The sequence below is a fragment of the Bos mutus genome, chromosome 2 (genome assembly GCF_027580195.1).
Source record: "Bos mutus isolate GX-2022 chromosome 2, NWIPB_WYAK_1.1, whole genome shotgun sequence".
In the NCBI taxonomy this organism is placed as follows: Eukaryota; Metazoa; Chordata; class Mammalia; order Artiodactyla; family Bovidae; genus Bos; species Bos mutus.
The window spans coordinates 46,251,698-46,263,986 of NC_091618.1; the positions used below are offsets into that span (position 1 = coordinate 46,251,698).

General features: G+C 33.2%; 1 protein-coding gene across 4 annotated transcripts in view; it reads left to right on the top strand.

Annotated features, from left to right (window-relative positions):
- The window catches only part of HYCC2 (hyccin PI4KA lipid kinase complex subunit 2), a 59,505-nt gene extending 53,488 nt beyond the window's left edge, over positions 1–6,017 (top strand). For all 4 annotated transcript variants that reach the window (XM_070388287.1, XM_070388302.1, XM_070388295.1 and 1 more), the window contains one exon: positions 3,844–6,017. In XM_070388287.1, coding sequence (XP_070244388.1) covers positions 3,844–4,445 — 602 coding nt within the window. In that variant the 3' untranslated portion in view covers positions 4,446–6,017. The remainder of the gene's footprint in view (positions 1–3,843) is intronic.
- Positions 6,018–12,289: the final 6,272 nt, after the last annotated feature.

Here is a 12,289-nt window from a genome sequence, read left to right on the forward strand (position 1 = left end):
CCATTTGTGCTGGCCTGGAGTCTGCATCCCTGTGTATTAAAGAGCAGCTTGGCATGGCTACTAACAAGGGAGAGGCCTATCTCCAAAAGGTCTGCAAATGCTTGGGATTTCTTCATTACTGAGCATGTTTATTCTAACATCAGGAAAGGAAAAATGCACCCAATGGACCTGAGCCTTATTATTCAATGTGTATCAATTTCATTTAGTTGATAATGTATTATTTGGAAAATAGGTGAGGAGAGTTTTAAAGCTTTAGTACATTATCTTTGAGAAATGGGACTGAAATGGAGCTGGCTGATTGGTCTCTAGTCCCAGGGTGGCCAATTAACAAAAACTTCTTATCTCTTTGACAGAATAAACCAGTATTGATTGGCTTCTTATAATCTTCAAATCAAGTTGCCTGGGTCTGAACTACTGACATCTTTCCTCTATAAATGTACTCTCCTGGTGCACACTACCTTTTTATCATTTATTGTAAAAAATGATTATCTTATATAGCTCCCAAACAGAAGTGAAATGTATTATTTAGAAGTCATAAATCCTAATAGATCCTTGTTTATACAGTATGGGTATCTCAAATGAGAATTTTTTTTACCCCTCCACCACCATCACAGCCACGACCATTATCTATAAAAGAACACTTCTCTCTGATAGGAAAGTATTTATTTGCTGTTTAACATGTAATGCCATAGAAATCGGTTTTATAAAAGAGGATATTGTGGCCTAATAGTTTTTTCATTATTTAATGTATTGCTGCTGTGGAACTTGTACACTAATTTATGAAATATAGCAAGTAGTTTTAAAATAGGTTACTTATTTTTATTTATTCCACCTTAGGAAAATCTCTTGCTTCTTGGTGCATTAAAAATTTGAGCATGCTCAGTAAGAATCTAAATCTACCTTCTGTTCCCTTGCCCATTTGCCCAGAGTGACCTGACTTCATTTAACAGTGTTGCATGTGCATGATCTAGGGACCCAAAGAAGTTGGTACTATGAAGAGAACCGTGTGAAGGACACAGCCTTTCCTTTTCATTTTTTCTATATCTCTTTATGTTATTCCTGGGAGTCAGTTGTATCTTGTATAAGGCGTAAAAATAAGTATATGAATAGATGTCAAATTCATAGTTGGCCTAAATTGATCAACATCTGTTCTCCACTTTCTTGATGACTAAATGAGCCACTTGAAGTGTATCTACTGCCATTGTTAGAATATTGGAGTATCCATGCTAAATGTAGTACAATAATCACTAACATTGATGAAATTTAAGTATGGGATTGGGTAGAATCATTTTTTCCTATTAATCATAAGTCATACACTTTGAAAAAAGGAAAAAATAATAATTCCTTTAAAATGTCCTATTAAATGTTAAAACATCCTGTTTTAATATCTCCTATTACTGATAAAATTTCAGGTTGTGAAGCTGGGGTATGGCCATTTAGAAAAGGAATGAATCCCATTGGTGTGTTTGAAATTTCTTAAGTTATTTCGCCTTTTAATCTAGTTTAATTGTAGCTTTAAATGAGTATTAGTAAAAGCTAATTTTTAAGGAAAAGCAAACATAAATAGGAAAGTTCATTAAAAATCTTTTTGGTTGTCTCATCTTTGGCTCATGAATAGTATTATCACCCAAGGAGAAAATTAGAAGGAAAATGTTATTAGACATAATAGCCTTTTTATTCCTTGAAGTTTTTTAGACAGAAATATGGAAATTATTAAAACTAATGAAAAGTTTAGGTAATTCTGAAGTCTGCTGGAGCTTTTGGTTTAGCATCAATAATTGACCTTCTAAAAGAAAAAGAAGGGAATTTCACCTGGCACTGCAGTGGTTAGGACTCTGCTCTCTCAACTGCTGAGGACCCAGGTTCAGTCAGTTGTCAGAAAACTAAAATCCCGCAAGTCATGTGGTGCAACCAAACGAAAAAAGAAAACATGTTTTCTAAAGGTTTTAAATAGTTTTACAGTTAAAGTTGTATTTATTACGTGTTGGAATTGAAGAGAGAATTCATCACCTACCTTTATCCTGATTGTTAAGTAACATTTATGACTTTTAAAGCTGTATTTAAAATTATTACTAAACTGAGGACCGTGCTTGTGATTAAAGTATATTCAGTGTTCCACTATACTGAAATAGCATTTCCTAGTATATAAAATATCAGTAGGTTCTCTTGCATGGTGGTTTCTACATTGTCATATCTCTTTTATGGCCATATTGCTTGGGCATCAGATCTGCATGTGGCAAAATTCAGAAGCTAGCACTAAGTCTCTCAGTCTCTTTCCCTAACCATATGTATAGCCAATGACATATTTCTGTTCACTTCTAGTTTTATATTACTGATCTTAATTCTGAACCAGTAACTATCTTTTCCTGGGCATTGTGGAGTTCTTCATAGTAATTATAAATAAATTGCTTAGATGTGATATAAATATAATTTAAAGTTTTTATTTTGATGTACACTATATACTGTTCTTGAGGAAGGGGTTGAGAGAAGTGGTGTCAGCTGCATTTTCATATGGCTTTGCATGATGAATAAAGATTACTAAACTGCTGGATATAACAAGAAGATGCCTTTTGCTTTAAGGATAGCCTATTTCATTCTTCTTTTGAAGGAAAGAAATAACTAATCCATATGAGAAAATATTTATATTTTTCCAAGTACTATGTTAAATAAAGATTGTGTTTAAGTATTTTGTGTATATTTTACTTAGGTAACTTGTATCTCAAAGTGATATTTTTTTGGATTTCTGTCCTAACAGTTTACCTTAGCTAAAATATTGATTTCTGAATATAGATTTAGACTGAACTTTCTTACAATCTGGTAAACATATTTTAAAGGTAGCAAACTTCTGTCAGTTTTTGAAAAAAGCAAATGTTCTATTTTCTAAGAGAGTGTTGATCATACTTTCAGTAAAGGAATCGGGCTTTCTGAAAACCCAAACTGAATACATGCTTCTTTTCTTACAAAATCCCAAGATAAGAATTCTTTTGTTAACTACAGTTTCTGCATGAAACTTAATGGAATACTATAAGTATTTTGTGATCCCAAAATAATATATCTCAATATTTAAAATCTAAAATATTATATAAATATATAACATAAAATTATTATATATTATTTATTATATTATAAAATAGTAAAAAATTCTTCCTCAGTATCCTTGTTGGTTCTTACCTTTGTTCTCTGTTAATCAAATATTTTCACATTAACTGATCAAGAAAATATGGAAACCAGTGAGTAGGCATGTTCATAAGACAAAATATGACTGAAGTTACTAGAAGCAATGTAGAATTTTTAGTTTAGAGTTAGAAAATGTACTAGTTCCATGTTAAAGGTTTTAAAGCTATTTAGAAGCAATTAGCTGTTAAATATAAAATTTCATAGTAGTTAAAAGGGGTTTGGGGATGGGTTTTTGACATTATTCTGGGTGACTGAAATTAGAAGGGTCTCCTATTTTATGACAGGTTAAGGAAGATAGGAAAATTTTTGTTTTTTTAGACAGATATGCTCACCTCAAATTGACAAGGTGTATCATAAAGATTTACGATCACTATTTTACCTACAGTTGTGTGTCTAAATATTGATACTAATAGTACGCTAGACTTGCTCGTGAATAGTTTTACATAAGCTAGCCTAATTAAAGCTAAATGAACAGAATATATAACATGAGAATTCTGTATAGATTGAGGCTCCTTCCCCTAAATTATTTAGGGAAAGTGTTTGTAGCAAGGGTCATTGCTGACCTATAGCAAACATTACCTAGGAGAAAAGGTCAGTTGAGTTGTTATTCACGGCTGCTTTTTATTTAATTTAGCTATTGCTGAGTCTGTCTGATTTGTTTTTTAGGTGCTGAGGGTATAAATGGAGGAGAGGAGTCGGTAAACCTGAATGATGCAGATGAAGGATTTTCATCAGGGGCTTCCCTCAGCAGCCAGCCAATTGGGACCAAACCATCCTCCTCTTCTCAGAGGGGAAGCTTAAGGAAAGTAGCAACTGGGCGTTCAGCCAAGGATAAAGAAACAACTTCTGCCATCAAATCCAATGAGAGCCCTCGAGATTCAGTAGTTCGCAGGCAGTATGTACAGCAACCAACTGATCTTAGTGTAGATTCAATTGAGCTGACACCGATGAAGAAACACCTGAGCCTGCCTGCTGGCCAGGTGGTGCCAAAAACTAATAGCATTAATCTAATCCGGACAGCCAGTGCTTCCTCAAGTAAATCATTTGACTATGTAAATGGCAGTCAAGCAAGTACCAGCATTGGGGTTGGCACTGAGGGTATTACTAATCTAGCAGCTAACAATGCTAATCGATATTCAACTGTCAGTCTACAGGAAGACCGGCTAGGTCAAGCTACAGAAGGTAAAGAGCTCCTCAGCCCAGGAGCTCCCTTAACCAAGCAGTCTCGATCCCCAAGTTTCAATATGCAGCTAATATCCCAGGTGTAGTCTTGATATCCTCTCTCTCATCTTTCTGCTTATCTTCTAGACTGAACATTTCATTGTGCAAGAAGACACTTCATCCCACATTGTGAAAACATTGGTAATCATAAACAGATCTGATTTAGTTTAGGTATCTTCATACTGTATTTTGTATGGAAACAGCAATAAGGTTTTCTTTTCTCTCTTTCCTATATCGTCTCTTCACCTGTTCCTTGTAAACGTATTTGTGAAGCAGTAGAAAATGTTCGCGTTTTCCACACCTTCGTTTCTCCTTGGGTGATGTGCAATCCATCGTAGGCTGATCGGTCCCATTTCAACACTGTGAGACTGAGGTTATGTTAGAGGAAATGGTGTATATGATCCCTATGAATGATACTTCGGCTTTTGTTTAAAAAAAAAACAAAACGGGTTTGTTCTCATAATCTGTAGAACTATGAAGATAACTGGATCATATTTTTTCTCTCTTAACCAGGAGTGCCTCAGAGATTCTGCTATGACTTTGGACTTCTCTGAGTCTGTGCAATCATTTTCTTGAGAAGCATGGGGAAAGGTGGTAGACTGCTGCACTTTTTCATTAAAATGAGGGTGGCTCTTTTTTTCCCCCATCTCCTTTATCTCGAGGATACAATGTTCAATTACTGAGGCATTTGAATCAAGTTGTGGCCACCTCTGTTGGAGGACAGGGCTCTAAGTTGATTGTGTAATAGATAATGCACTTTCTCAATGGCTCTATAGTCATTATTAACATGTCTTCCCTCCTCCCCACAGGGACATAAGGTCATTTCTGTCCTTTGAGTTTGAACAGCTAATAAATCAGAGAATCCAAGGGGCTTGTTCTATTTCCCAGGAATGATTGACACTTCGGTGCTGGGGTTTTATGGGGGGAGGGGGCAGTTTCTGTTTAGATTGTGTGGAATTGTTTGTGTGAGGGGAAGTTTTGATTTTTTTTTTTCTTTGTGAGCTGATGATGACTGAAGTAGAACAAGTACGTCTTCAGGTAAAGAGAGGGATTTCTCAACCCACTTTCTATGATGTCAGATTATTGGAGAAACCCTTTCAGCTGCTTTCTAGATGTACCTAAATTCAGTCAGATATTTTGGATTAAGAAACCTGAAGTCCTGATAGGTCATATACTCCAAGGAAATACATCAGGGACAGATAATTGGCTGAAAACACTGACGCTTCAATGTGACACATTTTTATAGAGCATTTCTACCAGGGGGTACTGACTTGATTTCTCCTACAAGGACCACACTGCCTTTGTGTTTAATGTAATGCAATTTGTGTACCTTCTAATCATATATCTGCAAAAGTTCTCATTTTTATAAATCTTTGAAATCATGCCAGTAAGCTAGATGTTGAATGTATGTAAGTAGCTTTTGGTAACTGTGCTAAGAGGCTATGAAAATGCATTATTGGTTTTTTTAGAAATTATTTTTTTTTAGTTCTGATTTGGTTGGATAAGATTTCATTATGAACTCATCTGGGTCCCAGGCTCTAATGCTTGATTGAAATAGAAGAAAGTATATTGGTTTTTGAAAATCAGTGTATCATGACTTGAACTGCTATACATTCTTCCACACAATATTCAGAGCGATGAATACTTTGTACATTTAGACATTCTTATTTTATTATTGTAAAAGAAAAATATACTAAATTTACAGAAAGCAAGTATTCTCCTAATTAACAAAGTTTGAAATATTACCTCTACTGATTAAAATTCCAATAGATTTTGATAAAATAACCAGAAAAATGCTTCTCATTTTTTCACATCTTAAAATCCAGCCCCTTCCTTTTTATTGTAAGAGGTTTTTATTTTGGGGGGTTTTGTAAGGTACTTTCTGTTAGAATCTTTATGAAAACAGTGAGATGCTTGTTTGAATTTGGTGGTGTGTAATATTTTTCAGCTCATATGAAAATGGAAAACTAGGACCTGAACTATTACCTATAACATTGCCAAAGTCTGAAGAAAAGCTAAAAGTTGATAAATAGAGATTTATTGATTTGTGTATATATATGTGTGTGTGTATGTGTGTGTATATATATGGTGTGTATATGTATATATCACAAAGACTATTTTAGATATCTTTTCTTTTAATTTAACTAAGGGATGTCAGATAAATGAATTAAAAGCAGCCAAATAAATGAGGTGTAAAGATATATAACATAATAAGGAAAGCAAAGTTTCAGGTATGAAAAGAAAAGAGCATTATACTTAACAGGAGGTAAGATCTTGACCATGGCTGGAGATCAGTCACTTTATGGTAAAACTGCCTGGTTGATTTAAGAGGCTGAAGGGTTGTTTTTAATTTAGCAAGTTGTACATTTATTGGCACCTAAATCTAGCATGCTTATAGTTATAGCACAAAAAAAAACCCCCAAATAATACCAAATTTACAGCAAAAACTGTAAAAGACATCATAAACCCTTTGTCTGATTTGTTAGAAATCTTATGTTACACTTGAAAAGCTGGTTTTGAAAAACTTTCAACTTAAAGGATTTCATGTATCTATGTGTATTCATATATATTTTGTACATACATATATCCATTAATGTTTCATGACCCTCTAACATTTGTGTTCCATTCTTTTAAGTGGTATAATTTGGCCCCAAAGAAGAAATATTTTAGTTAGTTCAAATTTTGCATTTGGTGTCTTAGAACAGATTTCCTGTGCAAGATATAGTTAAAATGGAATGAGTCAGTCATAAACCATAGTCACATTTTCTAAGAGATTTTTAAAATATTCATTTGCATTATTGCATTTAATGTAAAATAATTTTCAGATATACAACTGTTACAAATATATGCCAGCAATATTCACGCTTTATCCTTTAACAACTTTTTGTTTTTATACTTCCTAACTTCCATTTTAAAAAGTTCTTTCATTTATGGACAAGCTAGTTAGGGTGAAAATACTTGTTTTCTATAATAAAACAATTTGATTGATGTTATCTATGCCAGGTTCAATTAAGAAATACAAGGAAATTATCTGCAAGTTTTGAGAATTCTTCTCTATGATGTTAATTTGAAATCATGTTACTAGAACACACATATATTTTAGAACAAATCAAGTGTAAAGTGAAAGCTAGCTTAGTAGTAAGATTTTTAAATATGAAAATATTTTGAGAAGCTGCATGGGAGCATGATGATTGTAATTTGAAATCCTGATCATTACCACTAGTCTTACCTTCCCAATGATTCTCCTGTGCCTATTTATTATAAAGTCAATTTTTTTGTTCTAAAGAGACCATAGAGATAATCTAGGAGTCTCCCAGCACCCACTCCTTCATATCCATTTTCAGGACACTGAGGCTCAAAAAGGTTGTAATGTGCTCAAAGTCACATAACTTAGAAGCAGAGCCAGAGTCAAACTCCTGTCTCCCGTCAAATGCATATTAACACCCCACTGCCTCCTTTCACTCATCATATGGTGAGTGTGGTTATGGAACACACTCCAATTCTGCAATTTCTTTACAGTTTGGGTCTAGTAGTGGTGAATATAGCACATTAAGAAAAGTATTAAATCCAGAGAAAAATGTAGAGTAATAAACATAGGTGGGGAAGGATAGATACATTTTTCTTACTCTAATTTATGCCTTACTGTTTTCTGCCACTTAACAATTGTATGCTGCCATTTTATAGTTTATTATGTTTGGGGGAATTTATTTAAATGCAAAAATAAACCCAGCGAAAATGACTTTAATCAGTGTTTCTAGCTATCTTAAGAAATTTTTGAATCAGCCAGCTTTCACAGTCACCTAGGTGGCAGGTTAACTGTATTGCACAGTGTAGTATTGCAAAGTAAAGATAAATTTGATTCCATAATTTCTCATGTAAAGAGATTGAACCTTGTGCTCAGACCAGATAGATAACAAGCAATTATTTCCTTCTGTGATGGAAAAAGATTTATAGTGAAGCTTATGGTTCCATAACAGAATGGTGACCCATGTCATCTAAAGTGTATATATGGTATAAAATGTCTTAAATGCGATAGTCCCAGCTATATAAGCTCAATATTTCCAACCTACATTTTCAAATTCCACTTGGTAGCTTTACTGAAGTACTGAGAATAACTCCTTTTAAGTTTTGTTTGCACCATTTTTGTGAATATTTTAATGAAGTGGGGTGTTTTTCCTACTCGGACGAGTTAATATGGGTCCATTTTTGAGTACTTTTAATTGTTGACAATCAGTAAGTCTCATTTAATTCTCTGCATGTTCATCTGTAAATAAAAATATTAGTACGTATCTTCAGTGGGTAGTACACTATTTATACAGACACTAGCAAGGAGGCTCTCTCCATTTCTGATCTTGGAATTACAAAGTAAGTTTTATGGTTTTGCTTTTTAAAAATCAGTATTTCAGTTACATACTTGTTTTTTAGTTTAAAAATGTTTAATAAGTCATGACAGTGGTCAGAAAATCTACAACAATTTTAGAGCAATTTTTTCTATACTATGGCTATGTAAACAGTCTGAACCTGAGACTTTTTATCTTTCAAGTTGAATGATTATTGTCATGTTTCAAACCACTAAGTCGGTTGAGACACTTATTTGTAAAAATACTTTAATTTTTTAAAAAGTGCTTTTTAGAAACAAGCTGTTTGAAAATCAGCTAGAAATAATTGATAGCTTAAACTCTAAATGTTAGAATATTTGCCAGATTATAAAATGGGATGCAGTATAAAATTGTTAACAGTGCTAAAAAAAAAACCAAGAGTCACCAGATTGATACAGCTTTCCATTGCCAAGGTGGTCGTGTTGATAATGTAAGACATAAATTTTAGTATTACCTACATTGTATACCTAATGGGTATATCATATTGGCACTGAACATATATAGGAAATACTATTTGTAGAGTCAACCAATGTGCACTTAAACTGTTGGATTTTTGGTGGTGCCAGAAATTTGTGTGGTGATCCCAACCCATTAGAATTAGAGGAGTCATATAATCATCCAACCTTCCCCTGCCCATGTAGGTACATTGCTTCTGAACCTGACCACATAACCACAAAATTTAACTTCAGTCTCTTCAGTATGTTTACAATCTTAGCCATTAGTCACACGAGAAATAGAAGAGCAAACAGTTTAGGATAGAAGTTAGCAGGTAGCTGGCAATGATGTGAAATAACTGGCAGCATAGTACAGGTACATAAGTTCTATGTTTTGTTTCTGGATTTTGTGAAAATGTTTACAAATTAAGTCATATTCAGATGTCTGCTATTATGCTCTTCTGTTTAATACAGATTTTTACACCCAAAATGAGAATTAGGCATAGCTTAAAGTATAAATGAGTCTTTTTTTTCAGAATTGTGTATCTGAAGGTAGGTTTAGTAAAGAAAGTCTTCTGTTTTCAAAGAAAATGAACTTAATTGGACAGTCCATCCCCAACTACAGAATTCATATCAATCTGGTTTGCTGTATTTGAGTGTCAAAAGTGTAGTGTTAATGATATCAGAGGAAATTCTTCACACCTTCATAAACTACAAAAGTTACCAAAGAAAATGAATCAACCAAATATAAAATTTGACGTACCTAACTGTTAAGGAATGAGGCCCCTTCTAACATGAAAGATTGATTTCTAGCCCTGGAGGAAATATTCTTCCATATGGAACAGATATACAGAACCTACAAGATTCCATTTGAGGTTTTCTTATCATGTTGGTAAAATGTCAACATTTATACTTCCAGCAAAAGTACCAGTTAAGGGTCAAGTCCAAATATTATTTCTTATGGCAAATTTTCATGTCTCCTTAATTCAAATTAAGGATTTTGCTCATCAGTATTAAATAAAAGGGGGAGAGAAAAGAATTCCTGTAATTGGTATACTGTATAATATTGTGACTTCCTAAAAGAATTGAGGGTAAATTATAGAAATGTGTATTTTAAGTGAGCAATGTCAGTTATTTCTAGTAAGTATGATATTGGCTAAAACTATGTTTGTTTACATAATTTATGTACTCGATCACTCTGGGTATTTTTTTTCTTCGCAGAAAAACACGATTGGGTTAAGAAAAGTTAAAACACTTATTTTTAAAATAGTTCAGTAAGCACTAAAGAATTTACTTAAACTGTTAAATAATGATTTGGGGGGATATGAATTTATATATTTCCTGATGTCCCAAACAGGCTCTATGTATTATTTTTTTTATATCAGATAGAAGTTAAAAAGTAATGAATGTGTTGATCTGCTATCTTAGAAAAGATTGGCTTTCTAAAAATTATGAACGTCGGTTTTTATGTTTTTTTTTTTTTTTAAGTTTTATCATCCAAACTGAACTGAGACATATACTAAATGTTCTTTGTGTTGTTTTAAAATATTTGTAAGAAGTTCATTAACTGCTTTACAGTGGTTACAGTGGTGGTTTTTTGATTCTTATTCTAAAACTTATACTGGCTTTACATTCAGTTTAACTGGTTAAGTGAAACAGTTTTTATGGTGCAAAGATAATTTTCCCACTTTGTCGTCATAATTTGACTCTCCTGACCTACAGTTTCTAAAGAGTTTTTTACTACTGTAACATCATGTATCTGATCTCTGTCACAATGGACAAGTATACAGGAAATATCCAACTTTCATATGTTTGCTTCAAAAAGGTTACAGGTTGAATAGGTCAGCTCTTATGTTTTTGTTTCTTAACCAGCATCAACCTATATAGCTTGGTGTAAACTTGCCAAGTATTCAGAGAATAGTGCTGGTTAAAATTTAAATATGATAGTCAGGAAGAAAATATGATCTCTATTGACTGATGTCCTTTCAAACTAGGACTAGTGAAAACATTTTTTTCAGAGCTGAAGAAGAAGAAATGCACATTTAAGATCATATTTATTGGTGCATGTAAGCCATTATCTTAACTGTCTTACTGAACTAGTTAATGCTGTTGATTGTTGAAATGTGAAATGTAGTCACTGTTGACCTTGTAAATATCTGCCAGAGATGAAAAAATATTTTAAATTATAAATAAAGATGTATAAAATTCATTATCAGTCTGCAATGCAGAAACATATCTAAGATGTTAAATACTGTGTTTCTTGAGAAATGTGTAATTTTTCCCTAGATGTATCTAGTTACATTAAGGATGTAAATTTTCTTTTGTACAGTATAAAATACAGCTTTATTTGGCTTTTGACTGGATTTTCCTGAGTTAATTTATATCATACCTAAGTTTCATAGCTTAAAATGGTCCTTCATTGCATTTTTCAAAGCATGCAATTTTATTCATGTATGTCTGAAGTTTTTAATTTATACGATACCCTGTTAAGGAAATTTAGGCAAGATATAAAATTACATATAGCACCCAAAATAAGAAATACCATGTAGGCAGGAGTGAAATTAATACATAAATCATGTGTCAACATTTATGTTACTGTTGAGGTACATATTTATCTCTGAACTTTAAAGCAGCCAAAGAGAGAGATTAACAATGTGATTTTGAGATATCCTTAAGATAAATCAGTTTCCCAGGTGAAGCACAACTGTTTCTAGTACTGAGACATTAGAACTAATTTTCTTTTCTGGGTCCTTACAAGAGGAGCCACCGTTATTACAGTGCCGTTTACACTCTTCAGTAATGTATGAAAGTGCTTTTCTCATACTCTACCAGCAGTTCATTCTCTAGCATTAAACTTCTTGATCAATGCTACATTGTCTTTCTAAAGATACTTTAACCTCTTAGAACATGGATTTAACAAAGGCCTGAGCCCCAGGCTGCCTTTTCCTTTCCTTTTCCATGCACTTTCTAGAAAAATCTCTTTTGTACCTTTTTTCCTCATGCCTGGTATTCCTTGCTTATGAGCCAAAGCTTTCTCTTCCCTTTTATATCTTGTTATGCCTTAATGCAAAATTGCTG